The sequence below is a fragment of the Octodon degus genome, unplaced genomic scaffold, assembly GCF_000260255.1.
Source record: "Octodon degus isolate 3935 unplaced genomic scaffold, OctDeg1.0 scaffold00057, whole genome shotgun sequence".
Classification (NCBI taxonomy): domain Eukaryota; kingdom Metazoa; phylum Chordata; class Mammalia; order Rodentia; family Octodontidae; genus Octodon; species Octodon degus.
Window position 1 is genome coordinate 3,657,090 of NW_004524633.1, and position 26,085 is coordinate 3,683,174.

Sequence of the window (26,085 nt, forward strand, 5' to 3'; positions counted from 1 at the left end):
GTTCTGCACATGTCCTGTCAGGCAAACAAAAATGTCATGCAGAATTTTTCAGATGGGTTTGAAAGTTAGGATCCACACAGGGGCTGTTGGTTATATTGTTACGTTCAGATGTTAGGGCTCAGGGGAGAATTACTTATGTGTGAGGCAATCAGGTAGCAGATTCTTAGGAGACATGAAGTTAGGGGCGCCAAGTACAGAAGCCACGTGCTTGGTTCCAGCCTGGCCCCGTCATTTTGAGCAAGCGTCCCCACCTCTCTGGGCCTTCATTTTTTTAATCTCTGGAGTGTTAATAATCTTAGCATGAAGATTAAGATACGCAGCGGAGGCCCGCGTGCGCACGGCACTAGGCCTTCAGTAAGCCCGCCCCAGTCCCTGTCTACAGCGCAGGCTGTGCTGGGGCCTCCTTGCCACTGAGAAAGGTGTTTCACAAGACCCAGACGAGCAAACGTCACAGGCACGTGATAGCGTCAGCCCCGTACTGACAGTCAATAAAACCAGGCAGCCTTGTCCTTATGACTGCTGCTAGAGCTCGTGATGAAACTGGTATCGGCAGCATCGTTTTTAGGAGGGAAAGAGGCTGTCGGCACCTGCAGGGTGGCGGGAAGCGCCAGGAGAAATCAGGAGCGCCGTTTCCTGAGCTGTCCTTCACGTGGGTCCCACCACACCCTCCCCCGGTGTGCACCTCTCTCTCCCTGCTGTGCTGTGCCAACCGCGCAGCTCCGGCTGTCGACTGCATCCTGTGGGGACTGTCAGGGACCGAGGGACTTGGCGCGTGTCTCTCCCCACACCTGCAGGTGTGTCTGGCTCTGGGTCCCTGGTATGAAAGGAACTTGGCAGCCCCTTAGAAAGGAGAAGGGAAACTTGGGCTGAGGATGTCAGGTCTGACTCCTTGCTCATCCGGGGAGTTCAGCGGGGGCGTGAAGGCTTGAAGGTAAATGATGGGGCCTCTCTGTCTCTCTGTCTTTCTCTGTCTCCTGTCTTTGTCTCTATCTCTCTCTGTCTCTCCCCCACTCTGTCTCTGTCTCTATCTCTCTGTCTCTCTGTCTGTCTGTCTCTCCCCCCATCTCTCTCTCTCCCCATCTCTAATAGTTTCATCACTTGGTGTCTCACTTTGTCCTTGGTCCCATGGTCACCTCTTGGGATTGCCCATGAGCGATGGGGTTTGGTTGCGAGCTCATCCTGCCATGAATGATGAGGAAGTATGGGGCGGGCAGGGCCCAGGGGGGAGCAGGCAGGTTGGAAACCAACCCCCAATCGGGCCACCCTCACCTGAGCCCCATGGTGACGGCCCCAAGGGACCCAGCTCCAGGGATGCGGGTGATGGGTGATGTTGGGCAGGTCCTGGCTGCAGAGGAACTGAGAGAGTACGAAGAACCCTTTCAGAGAGCTTCATTGTATGAAATTTTATTGTCTGTAAACAATTACAGCATGCATAGAATGCAGGATTTAAATGTGAAGCACAACTTCATCAGATTATACGTCAATAAAATAGCACGGGCTCCAGAAATCTGTAATTAAGTGTATTTCTGAAAATGAAAAATGTAGCATAACATCTGGTTTCTGTCACCACAGGAGTGGCCGGGTCGTGCTTGTGTAAGTGTGGTTCATTCCGGCTGATGCTCTTTGGGTTTCTTTCCGTAAAATCACTGGACTTTAAGTTTTTTCTACTAGATTCTATTTGTGTTTTATACAACGAAATATTCACTCTTATATACAGAAAGTGACATTCTGGTTTGGAAAATCTAACTTTTGTCCATTTTTTTTTGTTGTTGTAGCGGATATTCAACTCCTTTGTTTATACGGAGAAAGTCTCGAATGGAGAAAGCGAAGTTCAGCAGGTAAGAAGCCCCGAGGCCTTGGCGTGGCGGCTCCGGCCCTCCGTGCGGCTTCCTCGCGGCCGTCCGTGACCTCTGCTGGAGTGCTCGGTGCTGTCTTCTCATGTGCTGGTCTCCACGTTACCCCTCACAGCCACTCCCGGGCTTCCCGTTCTCAGAAGCCTTCAGATAACTGTCACATGATGTTTTCCTGCAGTTCAGACTTATCTTGTGAATGTTTAATTCATTTTTGTTCTGAAATCCTTAAACATCCTAAAGCTAAAAGTGTTGAAAATTATTTCTCCTGATGTAGAAAATAAGCACCCAGGCTTATTTGCTATCTGTTTCAAAGTCGCTTTCCTCTTGGTGACCCTGGTGAACAGCTAACCCTTCGGAGTTGCAGCTGTCCTTTCCGCTGTCTTTTCTGCTCCTGAAGAGGAGCCGGGCCCCATGTGTGCCAGGCAAATGCTCTACCGCTGAGTTATGTCCCCAGCCCTCTTTCTTTTATTTGGAAAACAGAATCCCAGCAAGCTGCGCAGGCTGGCCTTGAGCTTGGGCTCCCCTACTTCAGCTGTCTGAGTAGCTGGGCTGACATGTGCACCCCAGTGAAGGAGTCGGAAAAGCTGCCCCAGGAGGTGTGAGAACCAAGCGTGTTGTGTTAACGGAGGAACAGGAGGTGTCCTACGTGGACGCTGGTGGGGCGGAGGCGCCTTCCTGCCTTCTTTTCTTGTGTTCTCCTTTTGCTCCCTCCCTCCTTGTCTTCTCACAGTGCTCTGTCAAGAAGTTTTGAGGCCAGATCCTATTTACTTTATTTATAGCGGGCTTCACAGAGACGGCCTCCTAAATTAAAACACAGTGTCGGGGAGCTGGGCCATAAATAATTGAGCCAGGCTTGAAAACAAGAGGGGTAAGAAGGAGTCGGCTTTAATTTCAGCTCATCCACCAGCTTCATTACGGAGTGTGACTGTCGACTGGTAATTTGAAACTAAGTTTGAAACTTAAGTGAAAAGCAAAACAGAACCAAGCTAAGAACCAGACTGTAGCAGGCTTGCCCGCCAAACAGAAGGAGTTACAGGGAAGTGTACAACTTGGACTCTGAGAGCCGGCCCTTGTTTTATTCATGGAGAACAGCTTGAGTTTAATCTGAACTTAAGTGGTGCTACACAAGGAGGAAAAGCTTTGCGAGTGGCAGGAGAGTGAAGTTATTTATAGGCTTTTTATTTATAATAAATTATTGTGGCCTATTCTTGAAGTCCAGCAATTCCTGTTTATAGACGTTGACATTTTTATTGGCTTCTACAGGTTAAATTTAACGTAGTCCTCTGCATGCTATTTTGCTTAGCTTCATATTTTTCTTCTAAACTAATGACTTGAAATTGTGGCAAGCAGCACTTGGTTTTGTGCTCCGAGTCTGCGCATCATGATTCTTCTCTTGCTTTTATTCCGGGAAGCTAGAAAGCGCTTGGGGTCAATAAATCAGGAGGCGTGTTGGTGGCAGAAGTGTCTGTACAAGGCACAGCTGAAGAAACCTCTTAGGTGACCAGAAGCCACTTGGTACATTTCCGAGACACCGATCGGGGCTCTCAGCTTCACTTCTTTCCTCGAATTACAGATACAGTGCATGGGCTGCCTCCAGCTGCTTGCAGATGCCAAAGCTGTTCTGTTTTCTCCTCCTGATGGCATGGCCTTACTTGTGGGGTTAGGAAGCCTACAGTTCCAAACTTGTTTAAAAACAAACAATAATTGTTTAAAATGAAAGCAGCCAGTCGAGCTGGTGCGAAGCCGTTTCTGTTCCTATCACGGAGGTGTCTGTCCAGTAGGGAAGGAGACGTCCCCCCAGGATGAAGACACCAAGGCCCACAGGGCATGCACCCCGCGGTCCCAGGACTACTGAGGGCACCGGTTGTCAAAATCAGTTTGACCCAAATGTACGTTGCCTATGGGTTTTTTTTTTGTTTGTTTGTTTGTTTGTTTTTTGTGGAACAGGGATTGAACTCAGACCCTTGCACTTGCCAGGGAAGCACTTATTCTGCAGAGCCATCTCTCCGGCCCCTTGCCTATGTTTTTAATTTGACAGAGTTTACTTTAAAACTCTCGATAGCAAGGCTTTGGTCAAGATCACAAAACAAAGCAAAGAAATACTAGTAAGTGACTATGCAGGCTTTTTGTTTAAATTGTAAAATTTATCAACACAGAAGACATGTGTAAAACGTGCATGTATGGAATAAAGCAGCATATTAAGGTGGGCGTCTCCCGCCGCCACCAGCTGAAGACAGGAACTCACCAGCCGCAGTCCAGGGAAGGAGGGGGGCCCCTTTCTTTCCCAGACTTAACCTTATTCTAATATTTGTAGCCATTCTCTTGCATTTTTAAGGTTTTAATTTGTTTTATATATATTTATTCCTGAAATGAATTCTTAGCTTGAGGGAAGTTCTTGCCAAGTTGCCCAGGTGGGTCTCTAATCTGTAATCCTCCTGCCTCAGCCTCCCTCACTGCTGGGATTACAGGCACACACCACCATGTCTGGCCTTCAGTGTACAACTTCATTGTCGCTGGCCTCATGCTAAGTGCAGGTGGGATGGTGTGTGTGTGTGTGTGTGTGTGTGTGTGTGTGTGTGTGTGTGTCCAAGTGGGGAGATGGTGATGCTGGTGAACAATCTCCTCTCTCTAATAGACTCACTGGCGTCCACTGTTTAGCAGGACCTGCTAGGCACTGGCTGCTCTCCTGAGACCTTCCATGTGATGCTTTGAGTATTCAGTACTCTGATCCTTTCCTTGACTCGGGATCATGCCGTGATGGCCGGGTGAACTTTAGCCCTGCCTTGCCTGTGTAGCTGGCGCTGCCTCTGTGCCTGGGTCTAACTTTCAGCCTGGCTAAGTCAGAGAGTCTGAAGTGGCTCTGAAGGGTTAAGTTTGGCTTGTGTCGATTACTGATGGGATCGAGAGGACCTTGGCTATTTATAGTACATTTTGGTGAAGGTTTTGTTCACTGCTCCGGGAAGTATCTTTTAACACCCCATTGACATCTTTAATCGAATTGTCTATGGTAGCATTACTACCTATGGTCTAGATCGGTAGTACCCACTGAGCTTTTGGTACTCCGGAAGCACCAGGTGTCAGCTGTGTCCCGTAGAGTGGCCTGGCCTTGGTGACTCCTGTTCACCTGAAATGTGTCTAGCGTAATTAAATACTAAATTTTACTTGGTTTTGCGAGGTGTGGTGCACGCTTCCAATCCCAGCACTTGAGGGGAGGCTGAGGCAGGAGGATCATTGAGATTTCGAGACCAGCCTGGGCTACAAAGTGAGTTCAAGGCCAGCCTGAACTGTATAGTGAGAACCTGTCTCAAAAAGACAAACAACAACAAAAAGGTTGAACTTGATTTTAATGAAAAGAGCCACAGTGGCTGAAGTTATCCTGTCAGATGGTCCTGGTGACTCATGTTTTATGAACGTGCTTTCCAGGTTCGGGTCCCTTTCACAGTATGCTATTTTCACAGAATTGAAGTTTTCCTCGTCGGGGGTACCCAAGGCCAGTCTTTCCTTTTGATTTCTGCTCTTAGCAGAAACCTGCTCGAGAAACTCTTTTCTACTCCAAGACACAAAGATCTTCTGCCATGCATCTTCTTATTGTTCTCATTTAAGACCAGGGTGGATTTTGGCATCAGCTGCGCAGCGGTGCTTTGGTTTCACTCTTCCTGTACCGTTCTCAAGTGCTCCGGCGCTGCCCGCCGGACGCGCCAGTCCTTCATTCATGCTGTCTGTCCTTAGCCCAGCTCCACCCTTGCCCAGAGCTGACTCGGCTCCCTTGGTGTGTGTGTCATCTGGTGCCACACGGTGTTCTGATTGCGGGTATGAGACAGGCTTCCACGTCTGTCTGGGGGACGTTGCTGCGCCTCCATGGACAGCTTGGCATGACCAGTGCCGGCCAGGCCCGCGCTTGTGCTGTGGCTAGCACCTGTGCTGTCCCCGCCGTGGAAGCCCAGGATCTCCACCTTCCACCCCCTTCTCAGATGAAAGCAGGGCTCAGCGCCCGCTCCTCCAATTCCCTGCCCTGGCTTTGCTCGGGACGCAGTGGCCCTCACTGTGGCTGTGATCCCCCGCTCGGGCCCCATCCTCTTAATTCTAGGAAGAATCATAACGCGCTCACGGGCTGAGCTCCAGGAGGTAGAGAAGATCACGTGGTCATATGGGTTCTTACCCGGCGTGCTCAGGGTCTTCAGGTTTGGCAGAGCCACTCTAAGCTTGGCTGACGTTTCTCGCCCGCCCTTATTCACCTGGGTCGCGAGAGCTGCAGCCTCGCACGCTCTTGTCCTCCACATTCCTAAGCAGACCTCCCGAGAGCTGGCTCTCGTGGTGCACGCTGCACAGCCTGGAGGGAGGCCAGCGTGCCGCTGACGTCGCTGGTTAGGAGAGCGCAGCAGTTGGCACCAATAAAAGCACCGCGAGCCTCTCCCCTCCTACCACACGACTCCTCGTGGCTTGCTCTCCCTTTCCGTTACATGTTCTTTCCTTTAAATTGCCTAAACAATGATGTAGTTTACGTCTTGGATTCACCGCATGTTGTTCGGATGCCAAAAAAGTGATGGCAACGACCTCAGAAAAATAAAGGTCCCTGCACGCATTCCTGTGCGCAGCCCTGGGAGAGCTGAGGCTGTGCGTGCACGGCGTTAAGTGAAACTGAATCCGAATCAGGAAAAGTAAATCTTCAAGCGAGCCCAGGAAGCAACAAAATCTGTCCCCTAAAACACAAGCAAAAGGAAACAGAGCTGGTTGGGGTGCTGGATTGGCTCACCGGAGGTGGCAAAGCCACCCTGGACTGGGGGGTTCGCTCCTCATGCAAGGAGGGAGGAGGGGAGGGGACACTGACAGACTTCAGGTGGCCGGTGGCCGAGCGCCTGTCCCAGGAGCACCGCACACTAGGCCGGCAGCTGCCTGCGGGCTCCCCAGCCACTCCTGTGCACACCCCGTTTGAAGGAGAGGAGGAACATGACCTAGCTAGCTGCTCTTGGCTTGGGAGGGCGGCTTCTGGCCCTTTCCCTCGTCCCAGGGGAGGCTCCCAGAGCCAAAGAGAAAAGCTGACTGCTGAGGGGCGAGGCCCAGGCCGGGGCTCCCGGATCCCAGGCCGAGGCTCTTAGTGCTATTTCAGGGACACCCACCAGGGCTCCTTATACATGGGCCACACACGCTGTGACACAGTTACACAGAAGGAGAGAGCCGTGGAGGTGCATCAGGCCATCCCCCGGTGGCACGGGCTCTCCACAGGTGGTATGGACTCACCCATCCACCTGCTTGTTCCCGTGTGGGTGCAGGTAGGCTGGCCCTCAGGCAGTCCCCTCCCTCGGCCTGAAGCAGAGCACTGTGTCCGAATTGCCTGCAGCGGCGGTCTTGCTGCCTTTCTGCCTGTTTGTGTCTTGATCCTTCTTATCATAGACTAGTAGGGACAGCAGGAGCAGCTACCGCCTTTCCTTCCTGAGAGTCTCAGCGGGCTGCAGAGCTGCCGCTAGACGTGCAGCTGCAAGCGCCCGGCGGGTGTGTCACTCTGTATTTCTAGTCACCATGCTACAGAGTAGTGTAAGAGTTGGGTGGGACTGACTGGAGAAGCCTAGTGAGCGTGAGACAGCCTGACAGTTGTTGGGGCACCTACTGAATAAGATGGATATCTAAGACGTTCGGTCTACCTTTTCTCCGTTATCTCGTGACTGTGTATGTTAATAATTGAGTCAAATAAGCGCAAGTATATTTCCATAAGTAACATTTCAGAAACTTTGGAGGATTTTAGAAGCAGACACATGCGGTGTGGCGACCATTTCATCCGCACGCTGGCGCTTGCTCAGGGTTTTCCTGGCTGTGCTCCCCTCTGAACCGTCCAGGGACACGCCTGGTGCTTTCTTCCTCCGACATTTGGTCAAGTTCACCAGAGAGACTTCGGGGTCTGGGGCTTTCTGTGGTCAGGGGTGTCCAGTTACTTAATTGATACAGTGAAGCTTTTGATTGTATGGTGGTGATAGGTTTTGGTTTTTGCTTATTTATTTATTTACTTTTTTCATTTTATCACATGTTGATTTTAATGTGTTGTTTTTTCCCCAAGAAATGTGTGCCTTTTGTTTAGGTTGTCAAATTTGTTGGCATCTGGAGCAAATCAATCAGTCAATCAAACGAAGGTGGGCTTGTTATTTTCGACTAGCGGTAGAACGGACCAACTTCATGCTGGCCAGAGGATGCAGAGGACAAAGGTGCAGATTGTTAGCAGTCACTCAGCCTGCAGAGAGTGAAATGGGCTCCCTTAGCTTTCTCTTTTGAGGAACTTGTGTTCTTCATTATTTTAGATCAGCTTTTCTCTCCTTAGGTTGGAGCTTTAGGTCGCTAGGTCTTCCGTGTCTCACAGGAGGAACATCAAAAGCAGTCACTGGTTCCTTCAAGTAAGGCCTGGTTCCTTATATCCTGCACTGTTGATAAATTTCATTCTCTTTTTTTAAACAAGTTCTCCCAATGTAGTCCAGGCCAGCCTCAAGATCCTCCTGAGTGCTGGGATCTCATTCATTTTTTAAAAATGTATTTGGTACAGGGTCTCTCTGTGTGGCTCAGACTTGTAGTGATCCTCCTGTTTTTAGCCTCCCCAGCGCTGGGATTACAGGCATGCACCACCACTCTAGGTCTCAGTGGCTGGCTCAGTGAGCCCAGGGTCAGGACTGGTATAGCATGCAGTACCGGGGATCGAACTCCAGATCCCTGTGCTTGCCTAAGCAAGTGCTTAGTCTGCTGAGCTATCTCGTCAGCCCTCATTCACTTTTAAATATTTTCTAATTTTCCTTGTAATCTCTTCTTTGACTCACAGATTATTGTAAAGTGTGTTAATTCCAAAACACACGTGTAATCTGTTGAACTATTGACTTCTGTCTTAATTCTCTTATACGCTCAGAGAGTATAATCCGCTTGACTTTAGTCATTTCTTCCATTTATTGAGGCTTGGGTTTGGTAGCTCAGTACACGATTAACTTGCTGCTGGTAGTAGTCAAATAATTTTTGTTTGTGCCAGAGTTTTGTTTTGTTTCTGAATCTGCTATTTTTACTGAGGATGCTGAAGTCTTCATCTATAATTAAGATTTGTATGGTTTTTGCTTTTAACTCTCTTCATCATTTTGGACAGAATTAAATTATAATTTTGCCCGGTGTGACTGAAGGCTTCTGTGCTGCGCACACACAGCGAAGACTGTCGTGTCTTCCTGGTGGCTTGTAGACTGTGGTCTCACAAGACGGGATTATGCTGCAGTCGTGCTGGGTCCTGGAGGTGCTTACCTGGTGACACCGTGGCAACTGCAGCCTGCCCGCACTTACTGAGTGGCGCCTTCTCACAAGCATTCACTATTTCTTAGTGGGGCGTGGTGGTGCGCGCCTGTCAGCCAGCACCCCAGAGGCTGAGGCAGGCGTACTGTCCTGAGTTGAGGCCAGCCAGAGCTACAGACCCTGCCTCAGAACAACCCCACATTTCTTACAGGCAGCATTGGCATGGTGAATAACTCTAGTCTGTTTAAAAAATTGAGTTTGTGGGGCGTTCTTAGCATTTGGCTTGTAGTTGATATTGTTGGATTGGGGTTAGTTCCTCTATCCCTACACTGTGCTTTTTATTTTATTTTATTTTATTTTTTCATCATACTGGGACTTGAACCCAGGGCCCTGCATCTGCTAGGTACACACTACCACTGACTGCACCCCCAGCCCTCAGTCTTTTGAGTTGAAAAAAATTTTTATTACTACAGTTTTGCCTTTAAGCTCAATGTGTGCAGATTCTGAAGTATATTTTTGAAAAGCTTTGATGCATGTGCGTAACTCGTTCGAGTGTAGTTCAAGTCTTCTGTCACTCGCTCACTAAATCCTTGTCTGGTGCAGGCCCGGTGCCACACAAAGCCCTTGACACTGGACCGCACCGGTGGTGGCAGACCTGTGGCACGCACACCACAGCGAGCTGGTAGCTGTGCTGGCGTCCTGTTAGATCTGGGCGTGTCACGAAGTGCACATGGTGGTGTCAGAGCCTGTGCCGTAGGTGGCCATGAAGAGGCAAGCGAAGAACATTGTGCGTTCTTGCGCACCCGTCCTGCGCGGCATCCTCCCTTTCTTTCTAAAGATTGCGCTTGAGAATGAGTCCAGAATCCTTCCTTCCTGGCTTCTGTGTCGCATGGTATCCAGGTGAGGACTTACCTTATAGTTCAGTGTTTTGTGTGCTCAGAAACTATTACTACTTTATGTTTTCTCTTTTAAAAAAGACTAAAAACCCACAAACTTCCCTCTTAACCTAGGACTCTGACCAGAAAAAAGAGCTGTTTATCCTGCTTGTTGTTTTATGACCTTTGCATTATGTTTTACATCAGATGTAGGGCTTACTCTCAGGAACTCTCTGCATCCCTCTGCTCTTTCGTGGCTGCTAACTGCGCTCATGACAGGGACTTGGACATTCGCAAGAAGTCCCCAGGACAGTGCCGTTTCTTTTTTCTTTTCTTTTTCTTTCTTTCTTTCTTTTTTCCGATTCTCAGGTTAATTTTTACTGACAATCTTTAAGTCTCTTCCTCATAATCTCTGTTCAGCTGTTAATGTCTTGAAATCTGTACTTTCAGCTGTAAGATTTCCGCTTGTTTATTTAGCGTGTTGCTCCGTCCTTTTTTTCTTTCTGTGCATGGCAAGCACAGTTTCCTTTCTGTCCTTGAGCATAGTTATAATAGCTGCGGTAGAATCCCGCCTGCTGACTCCAGGGTCTGAAAATATTCTGACATTTATCTCTGTTGATTTCTTTTGCCAGAGAACTGGCCACACTTGGCCTTGACGTGCTGGGAAGTTTGGGCTGCATCTTGCTATTTTGAAAGACTTTAGCTTCTGTTGTGTTCATTTAAGGAATTTTTTTGCTTTAACATTTTAAAATCTCTTTAGGTTGTTTTGAAACAGTCTCACTATCTAGTTCAGGGTGGCTTTGAACTCCTTGTGTAGCCCAAGCTGGCCCTGAACTCATGGTGATCCTCCTGCCTCGGCTTCTGACAGGCACGCAACACCCTGCCCCACTATTTCTTTGTTAACTTGGGTGAGGTCCATATTGTTAGCCAGTGGTGCACGGCATGAGAGAAGCTCAGTTTTTCTAAGAAAGTGATATTCAGCAAATGTTGCCACTCTAGATTGTTCTTTTGCCCAAGTATAAGCTCGAGGCCTGTCCTAAAGCCAGTGGAGAAGGTATAGTGCAGCAGGTGCCCCCCCCCCACGCAGCGTGCGGCTACAGGCTTTGCTCAGAGTTAGGGGAAGGTGCTGCAGGGGGCGCGGCTCAGTGTAGCCCAGTGCCAGGCGGCCCTTGTCTCACAGATTACGTACGACTCAAGGGTCAGCCTTGGAGACGGCACCGCGGGCTCCGAGGAGTAAACGGTCCTTCCCGGCTAGTGATGCAGAGAGTCTGAGAGACTTGAAACTTTCCTGTCCTGTTTGTCAGGCAGCTTATGTTGGGGTGGCTCTGGGATGGAGACCTGAGACCCGTGGCATTTGAGGTGGGACCCGTGAGGCCCGGGGAAGACTCAGGTGTTTACCTCTGCTTGGCTTTTGACGCTGCGTCCATCCTGTGGACACCCGTCATCATGTCTATAAGACGGGAAATGACCTGTCTTGTAGAGTTCTTTGGAAGTCAGGCAGGTCTCCGAGAACAGGCATTTAGTATTTCCTGTCTGTTCTCAGAATGCAGAAGGGCAAAGAGAAGGTCCTCTGTTCCGGTTCTGTGGTGTGAACTCTTGTGGGGAAGGCCCGGCCCAGAAGGAAAGCTTGGTAAATGGGCAAAGGAGAGTTTCCAAATGTGAAAGATGAGGGCTGGGGAGATAGCTCAGTGGCAGAAGCACCTGCCCGGCAAGTGTAAGGTCCCGAGTTCTATCCCCGGTACTGAAAAGAAAGAAGGAAAGAAAAGAAAGAAGGAGAAAGATGAGGAAGCCCCAGCAAGGTGGTGATGGGAGCTTCCCCAGATGCAGAATGGGGAGCTGCATGCAGGTTTGCGTTCACTCTGCGTCTATGTCTCCCCCAGAATGTCTGCCCCATGGGGCGGGCCACGTTGCACCCCACAGGAAGAGGAGGGGCAGACGGAGAGGGAGAGGTGCGGAACCTGGGCTCCGGGCACGCTCACCTGGCCCTGGTGCCTGGCACTGGGCAGTGTTTGCTAAATGCTTGTTAGAAATACTCGTGCACCTTGACATTCCTATTTATGGCTTCTGGACTTGCAGTGAGGCCGGGAGTGTGCTGCCTGGCACGTGGCCGGCCGAGGGCTCTAGGCCGTTCATAGATGCGCAGATTTGCTGAGACCCAGTGATCCCCAAACCAATCACATGGCCAGGGTGGCGAGATTCCGTTCTGCCCCCTGCCCCAGCCCGTGCTGCTGCGACCCTGGGGCTGTTTTCAGGCTGGCTTGGAGTTTATTTATTTATTATTATTATTATTATTATTATTATTGTTATTGTTATTATTTTGGCTTCGGGTTTAGTCCACTCCCTTTCCCCAGATCCCATCGGCCTTTGTTTGTTGTGAGCAGTTACTGGATGTTTGCTGAATGGGTGAGTGAAAGGCACCCAATCTACCGAAGGCAGAAGGAAGCTTGAGGCCCCGAAGTTGCCCAGGTGGGGCCTTGGTAAGGAGCCAGCCAGGACGAGTGAGCCGGTGGCGTCCTGCAGAGCTGAGCCCTGCACATTCGCCTGCCTCAGCCATCAGCCTGTGTGCTGTCGTTCTTGCTTTCTGGGGCTGCGCTGTGTGCAGAAGGTGGGTGGCGGGGTAAGTTGGAAAGATGGTTTTGTAGGAAATGGGATAGTTTTTTATATGTTGGCATTTATTATTATTACTAGTCTTTTTTTGATACAGGTTCTCATTTTGCATTTCAGGCTGTCCTTGAGCTCACTTTGTAGCTCAGGCTGGTCCTGAACTCTCAAGACCCTCCTGCCTCAGCCTCCTGAGTGCTAGGATGACAGGCGCGTACCACCGTGCCCAGCCGCATGTTTTATTGATTCTCTTTGTGCTTGCACAGTCATATTTTTTATTTCACCCTCATCACGGTGTGGTAGGACGAGCAGGCGTTATTAGTCTGTGTCTCGTTTTCCACATGTAGCAGCCCTGCCTTGGAGAAGTTGTGGCTATAAATGGCTCGCAGCCCTGCAGAAATGGAAAGTGGCAAAGACAGGACTTGTGACCCTGGTTGTGTGTTTCCTTTGTTCATATCACCCTGGTAGGGCTCTAACACGCATCATTTTTGAACATAGATTATTAATTAAGTACCGCATTACGGCTTTTCTTGTTCACATGCAGGGCTGTTCGTCGGCCCAAGTTACGCAAGTTACGTCTGCAGGGAGGCCCCCCTCAGCCACACATTTGTGCGTGCCGTCGGTTCCTTGTCTCCCTCTTTCCTCTTTCACCTTTTCTGTTCTGTCTCCTGTTAGCTCCTCGTACTTGCAGACATGTCTGTGTCTTACCTTGCTTGTCTTTCCAGAGGAACAGAAGCTCTACCACACCAGGCTTCCATCTGCTTTGCTCTGATGAGCCCCCAGCAGCTCATGCCCTCTCCCTGTAGTGCGTACTAGGTGCTCGGCAAATACTTGCTGTGTGAATTAATCCTCAAAAACAGGGCTGAAATTTGTAAGGAAATCCACCCCCCAAGTGATGAGAGAACCTGAGTTAAAATTGATTTTTTTTTTTTTTTTTAGGGAAGGAAGGGTTTATTTTGCTCACAGTTACTAGAGGTTTCAAGACACTGGAGGAGAGGCTGGGGTGTTGCCATGTCTAGGATGACCCTCTCCACATCTCTTTTTTTTTAAAAATTAATTTTATTGAGAAACAAATAGCAATGAGACAGTTTCTAAAACAATAGGACAGTTTCAATAATTAATACATTGCATATTGTTGTCTTCATACTGGTTATTCATAGTATAAGATGCAGACATGATATCTAGTCCAAATACTATTAGTACAAATCTTTCTTCTCACTGAATTAAGAGAAAGTAGCTGTATATCTATCCTAACTATTTTGTATACACAGATACAACATGGTTCTTCATTTGTATTAAGTCGCTGTGCATTGGGATTGCATGTCCCGCTGTGGTTTCAGCTGTTGTTCCCAAGGCCTGGGTTGGGTCTGCAGTCAGTACGAGGACCTTAGGAGCTGGGCTGTGTCCTCTCCTCCTTCCAGCCGTGTACTTAAGTCCCTGCATATACTGGAGTTCTGTATGGAGCTTTTAAAATGATCTGTTACTTAAGACAGAAGGAAGTATTTGTGAGCAGTTACACCAGTTTCCTCCCTGAAATCCTGCAAGGTAGAATTTGAATTTGCCTCTTCAGTAATGCAAAAACTCTGTGATGTCTGGGTGTCTGTCCCTTCAAGTTTGAAAGACATAAGAAAATATCAGATGTTTTTTTTGCAGAGTAAATAAATGTATGGTGTTCCCTGCCACAGAGACAAAGTTGTCTTTAGGGAGGTTCCTTCCTCTAGAGGTTAGCTCCTGAAGGAGATTGAACTAATTCACTTTGTGGAGCTCACAGTTGCCGGGGAGAGGATGAGGTGGGCGGGGCTTCCTGTGAGAGGCAGGCGCTGAGGGGGCCTCTGTAGATACCAGGCAGGTGTGAGCTCTGAACATTCATCGAGGACTCAGCGACAGGAGACATTTGTTCATGGCGACAGGTACTTCTGGGTCGGTCCCATGGACAGCAATGCCCCATGGGACCTCTTTTCTTAATGAACTTCATGGACGGCAGGATGGTGGCTGTGTGGACTGGGTCCATCTCGTGTGGCTGTGCTTCCGGTCGGGCTCAACATATACATGTTTTTCCAGAATCTTAGTAAGTGGCAGATGGAAGGATGCCACGCATGACCGCCTCGGTAGCACTCCTTTACTAAATGCCCGCGCTCTTGGAGGTTGGAGGTGCTCGGAAGCCACGTCCTGGCTGCTTTGCCTACTGCTTCATTGCAGATTCCTCTCTGTTTTCAATTTTCTGAAGAAGGGTGATTTATTCTCTCCTGAGACTCTTGCACATCAAGGGTTGTAAGATAAATAATGTGTCCAAACATTGTAAGTACTGTGATGAAAACGTAGCCGCTGAAGGAGGATGAGATCGGACAGGAGAGAGGCCGCGGGCGGAACTTCCCTCCCATCGGCCTCAGTGTGCGTACTGCCATAAATCACCAGGGCAGACGGGGCCCTCGGAAGAAGCTGCTGTGTCACTAAGGGGTGGCCCCGCGGGAGCCCACGCAGGATGTGAAAGTGTGCAGAGTCCTGGGGGGACTTTTGCCCTTCTCGCCATTCATCATGGTTCCGTGACTAAAACAGCCCTGAGACAGTTGGTTATCATTTCTGTCACTGCGGAATTTCTGTTGCACTGCCTGGGTTTTGCGTTTAAGGACCCCGAAGGAAGAGCTCTTGGCCTAACTGGGTGAACGAAATCTGCAGCTGTCGGGCTGGGAGTGGAATTCAAGGGTAAGAAGGGAGCATCCTCTCCGTCGTACTCCTCAGGTCGGGAAAGGTTTGGCCTTCTGAGCACAGCACTGTAGTTGCCAAAGCTTTCGTGAGCACAGTTCCCTTGGAGGCCCCAGGCTTTCCCCACGAGAAGTTTCAGTGGTCATCCGGAATCCTCAGCCCCCAGCGTCCTAGGAACAAAGTTCTGACAGCTGCGAGCTCATTGCACAGGAAACGACAATGTCGAATTTGAACTGTTTAGCGGTCTTGTTTGTGTTCTAAAAGAAGTACACAAGAAGACTGCATCCTACCGAATATTTGGAAGTCAGAATATGCGCACGTGAAGGCTTGAATGCCTGTACTAAACACGGGGAGGGGGGCGTGCATTTTTAACCAGCGTGTGTGTCTGGTGAGATACGCTGAGGCAGTCCTGGCCACACACCCCACATAGCACACTCGATCATTTTGCACCAGTGTACCCCTTGGGTCCAAGAAGGAATCGCGTGGTTACTGGTCACTTACACCAGCTGTACCCTGTGCCTGTGTTTGTGCGCCTGACTTAGTTTTACAGTGCTCTAGACTTTTTGAGGAGGGCTTTGGGGATTAGACCCAGGGCCTCCTGCAGGCCAAGCAGCCCACCTCACCGAGGGTGTATGGCCTCTGTCCCACGTACATACACACACCACCTGTGGAAAGTGAGCTCTTTATAAACACCACAGTTTCTACCACACACTAAAAGATAAGGTTTGGAGGTTGTGGTTATAGGGTGTGTGTGTGTGTGTGTGTGTGTGTGTGTGTGTGTGTGTGTGTTGATGCTGCTGCTGCTGTAGTTTTGGCAGAAACCTTAACTGGTCCACGCCCTCCCCTCCTAGATTCCTGTAGTGGGAGTGCCCACTGTTTGAAGAAAGCACAAAGACTTCGCCTTGAGACAGGAACATCCCACCAAAAATGGAAACAAGCCCACCTTACACCAATTCCCACGACTCGTCCATGCAGAATGTTAGGAAATGCTCCTGATTGCAGAAACCTTCCCCAGCCACCACCCATTCCATCCTCCACCCAGAACTGCTCCTTCTAGAGAAACAAAATAATGTCACATCACCCTGTGTGGTGGGAGGCAAAGACAGGACTGGGCTCAGAAGGACCCTAAAGCCGGTGACCAGCCAAAGCATGAGACCCCTCGGTGCCTCAGCGTTGTGTGGGAAATGCTTTGGTGATGATCTGAAAGAAATTGCTGCTGCCATGAAGAGCTCCTGAGTTGGAGAAACGCTTTGAAACTCGGAACCCGTGGAGAACATATAGCATGATAAGACTGGAAGGTTACCAAGAGCTACACCTTTATTTTAATTTCGGAAGGCTGGGCAGGTAGGGAGCTTGCTGAAATAGCTGTCCCAGGCATTTGGCTGGGTGTTCACAAGCAGCCCTTAGTCTGTCTGTCTCTGTCTCTGTCTCTGTCTCTGTCTCTGTCTCTGTCTGTCTGTCTCTCTCTGTCTCTCTCTCTGTCTCTGTCTCTCTCTGTCTCTCTCTCACTCTCCTCTGAGCTGCGGAAAACGGAAAACATGTTGATTCTTCTGCAGAGCCATTGGAAGGGTCCCTGTCACACACTCTGCCAAGCGAGGCATGAGCAGGGGGTCCTCGGACATGGAGGGGCCAGCCCAGGGACGCCCGTGTGCTGGGTTAGCAATCCGCCTTGCATCGGCTCATAGAGGAGACCTTCCCAGATCCAGCTGTGAGCAAGAGCGCTATGAGATGCGCTTGGCAAACGGACACACGGAGTGCAGAGAAGGATATAATCACATTGTTGTGGTCCGGGCAGGCGTCCTCATCCTTCTTGGTGCTGTTTCTCACCCCCACTGCATTTGCACCTCATCTAAGGGCTGTGTGGGAGTGGTGTTATTGTTGGCCTAAGCAGCTTTTCCCTGAAGCTGGGCCTGGCCATACATGCCTGCAGTCCCAGCTCACTGTGCAGCGAAGGCAGGACTGCAGACTCTAGCCCAGCCTGGGCTACTTGGTGACTGGGGGAGAGCTTATCCCAAAATAAAATAATAATAAAAGGGCTAGGAGTGTGACCCTGAGAAAGTCCTGGGATCCATCATCAGTACCCCCAAACCACACACACACACACACACACACACACATCTACTGTGCCAGTTTTTACCTTGGAAGCAGCTGTGCAGCAGTGTTGTAAAGCCCCACCACCACCGCCGTCGCTTCTTCTTGGGAGCTGTTCACAACTTCTCAGGAAATCGAGGCTTGGAAGGCTTTCTCTGTAGTCCATTACTCAGCCCAGGACCTGGAAGGAGAATGCTCTTGCCTCGGTGTCGCTGCTGTCCCCAGACTCCGGGAACTTGCAGAGTCACGGCCCGTCCTTGGCAGCTGACGAGGTTTCCTTTAGCAGCCTTTCTCTTCCCTCAGTCAGTGTTAAAGGGCATCTGCATTACGAGGCTGTTGCCCTGGCACTGAGATGTCCCGTGCCCGGCCCGTCCTCCTCTCTTCTGGTGGCCGTGCTGGGAAGACCCCTTGCTATAAGTGAGCTTATAGCTAGCCAAGCTGGGCACCTGCATTCGCAAGATGACAGAGCCACAGCACCTCTAAAGGCAGGTCAGGTTACCCCGTCAGGAAGTGGGAGCTGGCTATGCGGATGCTTTGAAACTCTTTAGAGCCAGTCATGGTTATCTTCTGAGCCATGGTATTGGACAGATTTGGGCCAGGGTTAGAATGAGGGCGCGGTGAGCAGTAGCAGCTGCTGTGTCGTCTGCTGAACCCGCTGCCAGGCGCCGGCACTGCTGGCAGGTGTGTGTACAGGCTCTGGGGTCGGGAAGGACCTCACACGCTCTGGCAGGTCGCACCCTTCAGCTCTGCAGCCCTTGGTCCCATTTCATGTGCCTGTGCCCCCTTCTCCCTTTCCAGTTCTCAGCCCCTTCTGGGCTCATAAGGGAAGCTTCGCTCTCTGCTCCCTGATGTACCAGCTCTGGTTCGCCTCCTGGTTTGCCACACCTCAGTGCCCCCTCACAGCCTGGTGTGGACATGCCTGTCCCACTCCTAGGCCCTGTGCCTTTCTCCAGGAGCAGAGCATGTCCTTTGATTTGCTACCAAGAGTATGGGGGGCAGTTCTCTGAGCACTGTAGTAACATCTAGTACAGTCACAGCGAATGATGGCCGCTTGGGGAAGACAGTAGCCACTCCTCCTATTTGACACTGCGTGGGGGTTTTAAATTATTTTTTTTTGAGACTGCGCCTCTCTCTTGTGTAAGGTGGCTTCACAAAGGGTCCTCCTGCCTCAGCCTCCAGTGTATATTTATTTATATGCATTTAGTACAGCATCTGTAGGGTCTCACTACACAAATTGGACTTGTAGTGATCCTCCTATTTCTGCCTCCCAAGCACTGGGATTACAGGCATGTGCCACGACACCCCGTCTCAATCGCCATCTCAGTGCACCCCTGGGGGCCAACATGGCGCACGGATTGAACCCCAGCCCCTGTGTCTGCCGAAGCAGGCGCTTCAATCCGCTGAGCTGTCTGGCCGGCCCTCCCATGTATACTTATATTTGGCATTTGGTACCTCTTCAGCCCCTTGTTAAACACTTTACAAAGCAAGTCCTACACAGGTCTCAGCATCAGGGAGCAGAAAACATCACCCTTAGTGGCGAGGCAGTTAATCAAGCATCTCGGAGTTGGATGAATTCATTTGTCCCCAAACCCTAAACTCCTGTGCCATTCTGCTGTTAATCTAAGAACAATCACTTTCCTGGTCCTTGTACTAGGTTTCCCATGCAGAATTAACCAGGAGACATGTTGCTGAATGAAACGGTTCCAGTTTGGCTGGTTCCTCTCCTCTCTGTAGTGCTACTGCGGAGGGGCGCGGAGCCCCTGGAGTTTCCAGGTCCCACCAGGGCGTTCTGGTCCACAGACAGGCCGTAAGAGCAAGAACCACGCGCTGGCTTAGTGTATTCATGTGCCGTTTGAACCCGGGTGAGTTATTCCAGTTTTATCCACCAGGAAGCCAATGCTAAGGGAGATGAGCACTTTTCCCAGATTCCAGGTTAATAGATCGTTATGCCTACCTGATTACTACGCTGGCAGGAGTAGCAGGGGGCTGACTGAGAACCTTTCTTAGGTCCAACAGGAGACACTGAGAATGTTCTGGAATCAATGATGCGATGCTGTGCAGAGACGCCAGACATTCGAGTCATTTCTGTGTCACATGCGTGTCAGTAACGAGACCCTGAACTGCACCAGAAAACAAACGGAAGGGTGGCTCCTGGGCATGGAGGAAGGGTTGAAGGCCGAAGGGACAGCTATGAAATTCTTCTCGCGCCTGGCTCAAAGGTTTCTGAATGTCAAATGTTAAACTCTTCTACCTTCAATAAGGATTTTTCTGGGGCTCTGGGTCCCCAGGGGTGCAGCTGCCGTCCGTGCCTGACCCCGCGTCACTGGTCTGTATTTTAAGTCATGCTCTCCGCCACCAGCCGCCCTCCAGCCTTCTCTTAGGAAGCAGACATAAATCAAGCGCGTCCCGCGCCATTTCGTTTGCTCTCTCGTTTGTTCCGACCACAGCCGGCCCCACCACGTCAGTGCTCAGAAGTGCAAAGCGAAGGTAAAAGGCGCTTTTAAAGGCGGCGCTCCGGGGACCGCCGCGATGCCCGAAGCGTGTCCCGGAGACGACGGGCAGCAGAGGGTCCTGCCGCCGTGATGAAGCGTGTCCCGGCGACGATGGCGAACTGGAACGCGTTCCCCGCGATGCGCGCCGCCGGCCGCCGGCTGGCTCAGCAGCGCCCTGAAGGTGGCCCTGAAGGTGACGGACGCCGCGCGAGTCTGCGCCTTGTGAGCATCCAGGAGGCCCCCGGGGCTGGCGGGGGACGCAGGGGCAAGACCTGAGCGGGGCCGGGAGAGAAGACGCCGCTAAGGAACGGTGCTGCGCAGGGCCGCGCGGCCACCGGTGGCCCTCCCCAGAAGCCCTTGTCCCCGTCTGGCGGAGTCCGAGGTCGCCGCGATCTGCGAGGTGGACCCCAGTCATCTCCTCGGGCGCCAGGCTCCGGGTGTGTGGCCCCGCGGAGAGAGGCGTCCGCGGCGAGATGTGCAGAGACCCCAGCCCTGCTGGGGACCCCTACCCTCCCTGCGCCTCGGCCTCTTCCGCGGGCGCGGGGCGTCCCGTGGCTCCAGGACCCCGAGATGGCAGCTGTGCTTAGGAGGCGGAGAATCCTAGGAAACCATTGATTTCTCATATTTACGTCTGGGGGGCGGATGCTTTCACTTCGCTCTCTTTCTAGGCTTCCAACATTTAGAGACCTTTCTGTATGGAGCTGAGGCCACAGTTAGGTGTCAGGTAATAGCTAGGCTTGCGGTGTGGGCCTTCTGTTGCTGTTTGGGGATCTATTTTTTTTGCATTTGACTCTATCGCTTATTTGGAGGTCAGATTCAGCTGGTCTAAGCTTCCTCAAATACTTGATTTTCATAGGCATTATAAAGAATTCTAAATGAAATTATATTAATTTTTAAAAATACAATTCATGAGACTGGGTGTGGTTTAGCACACCTGTAGTCCCAGCACTTGGGAGGCTGAAAACAGGAGGATCACTGTGAGTCCAATCTGTGTAGCAAGGCCCTGTAGACCCTGTACTAAATACATAAAAAATAAAATAACAATAAAACATACAATTCTTATTATCAATTAATGGTACCTTGTGTGTTACAGTATTTTGCAAGAGTTTCATAGCAGTTGCTGAAATTAACACCAGGTGTGGTGACACCCATCTGTTGTCCCATAACTCTGGGAAACTGAAGCAGGAGGATCACAAGTTGGTTTTTTTGTTTGTTTTGCGGAACTGGGGATTGAACTCAGGCCCTTGCGCTTGCCAGGGAAGCACTTATTCCACTGAGCCATATCCGCAGCCCCAGGATCACAAGTTTAAACCCAGTCTGGGAGATTTAGCAACTTAATGAGACCTTGTCTCAAAATGTAAAGATCAGGGGGCTTGCCCATTACCTCAGCTGTTTAAGTGTCTGCTTAAGGGAAGGCAGTCAGCCTCAGGATACTGTGGTTTGATCCCCAGATCCTCATGCCTTACCAGACCTGCCCTTAAGGCATCCTGAGCCAGCCCCCCCCCCACCCCTGCAAAAAAGAATAATAAAATAAATCCTTCAAAATGTAAAGATCAGAAAAGTGCTGGGAGTGGAGCTCTCACTGCCAAGGCCCCAGGTTCAATTCCCACTCTAATAAAAAGTCTCAGAAAAGGAAAGAGCAAGAGGACCGGGAGATGGGGCAGGTGCAGACAAGAGTTGGGCCCTGTCACGTCCCTGCTCCAGCTCCCCTTCAGAAGTATGGCTATGCACCCAGCCTCCCAGCAGCTGTGCCAGGAGCCGGGCTGCCCCAGGTGTGGACTCTGTGGGCCGGGTTTGAGGCAGCCTGGCCAGACCAGTTCTGTCTGCAGTGTCGGGGCCTCGGGGTTGACACAGCAAGGGGTGGAGTCATCCAGAGCCTCAGTGCTCAGACGCAGGGCCCCACAGTGCAGCAGCACAGGGTGGTTAGCACCCAGCCCCAGGAGGACACAGGACAGCTGTGTTCTGCACACTGCCCTGCACCACTGCCAGCCAAGTCCACTTGGATTCGGGCAGTGGAGGGAGGAAAAATGCAGGAGGCCCATTAATGCAGCTGCCACAGATTCTGTATTCCTGCCACCGCGAATGAAGTCCCCATCATGGGACAGGGTGAAGGCCCTGATGACAGCTTCTGTGGGGAGCAGAGCAGGCTGGTCGCCTCTGCTGAGCTGCTTGCCTCTGCCCTGGGAGAGTAGAGCAGCCTCCTTGGCTGTGGCCACAGGACTGCATTCTGGTCTCCACTTGTGAAAACTGAAATTTGAACTTTTCATACTTACTGAGTATTTTAAAGTGTTCTTCTTTAAAAATAAACATTTGCAGGTGTAAGAATAGCCTATACACAAACAGGAGCTGGAGCCAGCTGGAGCGGTGCTCACAGTAATGCCAGCACTCGGGAGACAGAGGCTGCAGCCTGGGCTACCCAGTGAGCCAGAGGCCAGCCTGAGCTGCGCAGAGACAGCCTGCCTCAAAAAAGGAAGGAAGGAGGGAAGGAAGGAAGGAAGGGAGACAGCAAAAGTGAGTGAGCGAGAGCGGGAAGAGGGAGTGGCGAGGGTTGGTTTACACCATCTGACCTTTTAATGTTTGAAACTCTGGAATATCTCAAGTGGAGTTAAACGTTAAGACTGTGTGAGCCGGTGAAACACAGAAATGATGTCAAGTTTCTCGTTTGTTTTAACATGAATTGGTGAAGATATAATCTAGAAATCCCAGTCTTATCTTTGTTCTGGTCCACAGCATTTATTCTTTATTAATTGGGTCAACCTATTTACACTTCTAGGTGGAAACGTGCGTGATTTATTTTTATTGGAACTCAGAAATAAAAAGGACAGATAAAATGTGCTTCCTCCCTAAGTTCCTAGAAGAATGCATTGTTTCATATTTTTAAAATAAATACTCCGGGCTGAGGGTGCAGCTCCGTGGCGGAGCACCCCACCCGGTGCCAGGGCCTGGGTTTGATCCCCAGCATTGTAAGTAAATAAGTAAATAAACAGCGTGTACTTTCAAGAAGCTGTTGATTAGAAGACCAAAAGATAAGGTCCATGATGCTTAGGAGCAAGTTCTTCTTCCTGTTTATTCATTATTAAATATTCCCTAGATCCCGAAAATGCGCGGCAGTGCAGTAGAAGCCGCAGACGAGGCGGCGGACAGAGGCTTCCCCAGATGCCAACCAGAGTGTCCTAGCCACTTTCTCAGCTCTGGACACAATGCCCTGCAGCACAATTTAAAGGAGGGAAGGTTTATTTTGGCTCAGTGTTTATAGAGGGTTGACATGGTTGCCTGGCTCTGAGGCAGAGTGGGCTGAGAGGGGCTGGCGGAGGACAGCTGCTCATGGCGGTGGTCAGACGGAAGCACAGAGAGAAAGGAGCCAGGAGATGGAGGGGCCTTCCCGGGCACGCTGTGGCCACCTTTACCCGCCTCCTAACAGGAAGCAGGCTTCCAGCCCCACCATCCAATCATCTTGCAGAAGCCCTGCCTGAGAGGGCGCCAGGCCTCTGGGGACATTTAGATCCAAACAGGAACAGAAGGGCTGGCGAGATCGCTCAGCACACTAAGCACCAGCATAGGCAAGCACCCGGGTTCCCCATGCCACGCCTACCCCACCCCCGGGCGTGCTGAGCTGGCCAGAGACCAGGCTGGTAGAGCAGGCCTGTAATCCCAGCACTGGGGAGGCTGAGACAGGAGGAGCACTACATGTCCAAGCTGTAGTGAGATACATACATGCATACATACTTATACACATATATACAAGCCAGATCATAGACGGCAACATTGGAGCCTGTTAAGTGGGGGACGAGGATACTGCAGGAGTGTGACGCTTCAGGCTTTCCAGCTGCACCTGCTTCCTTCCCAGCCTCGCTGCCATTGCAGGGGAGAATCTTGGAAGAGGCCCTCGAGCAAGCCGCCGCTGCGCACACCCAGCACACGTTTAGGGTGAGGGGGCGGCGCTGGCTCGGTATTTGGACTGCGTTTTATTTCATCTTGGTTTTTGTATTGCGGTACTGGGGATTGAACCCAAGGGCCTTTCAACTAAGCTACGTTCCCAGCCTTCGTGTCATTTTTTAATTTTGAGACAAGGTCTTGCTAGTGTCTTCCAGGCTGGGCTCAAGCTGTAATTTTCCTTCCTCAGCTTCCCAGAGTGCTGGGATTAGAAGCGTGAGCCTGAATTATGTTATTATGAACTATGGGCATCTGCATAGCTTTCATATTACTTTGGAGAAGGAACAACAAAGAGCAAGAAAGAAGTGTGTAAATTTGGAATCTGTTAGGTTTCTTTCCCATGCTGAAGCACCATTCTGAATGAGTGGAGAGCGAAGGTAGAATGACTCAGGACCTACTGGCGGAGGCACACACTGAGATGATTGTCTTTGATTCTTCTCTCAGCTGTGGCATGATGGACCTGTCTTGGGGGCCAAATGCTTCTTGGCGCCCAAGGGCTGTCTTATGTGGTGTCAGATTTTCGGGACATCCTGGTCCCTACTGCATACTTGGTACCAGTTTTACCAAGTTGTTAATAAAGTTACCTCCCACCATAGACTGATGTCTGTTGTCAGGTTGATTTTCCAGTGGTCTAAAATAAGATGTGGCATTCAGCTACTTGTGCGGCCACTACCCGTGGCGTGTGTACACCTCCTCCGGGTCTCTAGCTGTAGGACTAGAATGTGAGGGGACTCGTTAACCTTCTGGACACACGACTCTGCCTTGGGAATGGTGCGCGCACCCCCAGCAACCCACGGCCAGATTAAACTTTACATGGTATTCTTCTGTGACATCTGGAATTTTTTCTAAACTTCATAATTTGTGCAAGTTTTAGGAAGTCCAAACAACTTCGGTTCTTTAGGACTCTAAAAGCCCCTAGAATTTCCCTGGAAGGTAAGATTTAAAAATTGGCTTGAAAACAACAAGCGAAGGCATCCCGAGCGCTGCCTGCTGCCTGTTCTCAGCCCGCGCGGCTGCCTCCCCTCAGGCGCAGCCCCGCACACCCAGTGAGCAGTGTTTCCATTGGCCATTCCATCGGGGCAGCGTCTCGCTGAGGGGGAGGGCAATGGCACTGTCGCCCCTGGAGACCTGGAGGTAGAAGAAGGCTGTGTGTCCCCAAGGGCGCCCGTGACGCCGGCGGAAGGTTCCCGGAGGGCCAGGGGCCGCGTGCTTCTCCCTACGTACGCTGTCCGCGCTCTCCGCCCGGTGTGGCTCTCCCTGCAGGGCTGTCCGGGGTCCCCCCACACCGTGTCCCCCATCCCCACGCCACCCGAAAATCCGTTTGAGCCCAGGGCCACGGTGAGGGAGCGTCGCTCCTCCTCCGTTTCCTGCCGGCGGCTCTGCTCCCCTCTGGACCCCGCGCCGGCCGCCGGCTGGTGGTAGCTGCGGAAGTGTTGGCTTTCTTTGTCCACCCAGCGCCGTCACCGAAAGGTGTCGTTCGGATTGAATCTGGGGTGCTCGAGGAAGGCCTAACGTGTCATTCCCTGCTGGAAACCAGAAGGCACTTTCTTGGGATCTAGCTCCTGGGCTTTGGGCCCTTTAGGAATTGGGGTGGATCCCAGGGCCTTTGCCCAAGGTACACCCTCAACTTCTTCTTTCAGCAAGGCCTCTTTGGTAAACAGAGTCTTGCCAGTTCTTCTGAGATGCGCAGGCTGGCCCAAACTTGGACTCCTCCTGCCTTGGCCTATCAGAACGCTGGGGTCACAGGTGTGCACACCACGCCCCGCTGTGTTACACATTCTGTTCTCATCGTGGAAGAAGGCGGCTTGGGTGAGCTTTGGCTCCACTCGAGGTTCAATCTGTGCAGCTTGAGGCGCACATTCATTAGTTGATAGGAAAAGTGTTATGGGTTGTTGTGTCGGGCTGGGCACTGACGCTGCTCCTGTCACCCACAGCTGGCCAAAAAGATCCGTGAGAAGTTCAACCGCTACCTGGACGTGGTCAGTCGCAACAAGCAAGTCGTGGAGGCGTCCTACACGGCTCACCTGACGTCCCCGCTCACTGCGACCCAGGACTGCTGCACGATCCCAGCCAGCATGATGGAGTAAGGCCCCACCCTCTCGCCGTCGCCACCTGAGCCGAGCGCAGGCTTGTGACTGCGAGCCTCTGGTGTTGTGGGAGTGTGTCCCTTCCACTCACAGGTCACCTGCAGCTCCGATTCTTGGCCCCTTCCCTCCCACTCTGTCACTGAGGACCCGGGTCCAGGAGAGTTCGGCTACGGAGTCTCCTAAGCCCGAGAGTTGCAGAGGTTTT

General features: G+C 51.1%; 1 protein-coding gene across 2 annotated transcripts in view; it reads left to right on the plus strand.

Moving 5' to 3' along the window:
- Window positions 1-26,085, plus strand: part of Cachd1 (cache domain containing 1) — a 173,811-nt gene that overhangs the window by 62,326 nt on the left and 85,400 nt on the right. For both annotated transcript variants that reach the window (XM_004633970.2, XM_023718297.1), the window contains exons 2-3: window positions 1,776-1,838; window positions 25,728-25,876. In XM_004633970.2, the coding sequence (XP_004634027.2) occupies window positions 1,776-1,838; window positions 25,728-25,876 (212 nt within the window). The remainder of the gene's footprint in view (window positions 1-1,775; window positions 1,839-25,727; window positions 25,877-26,085) is intronic.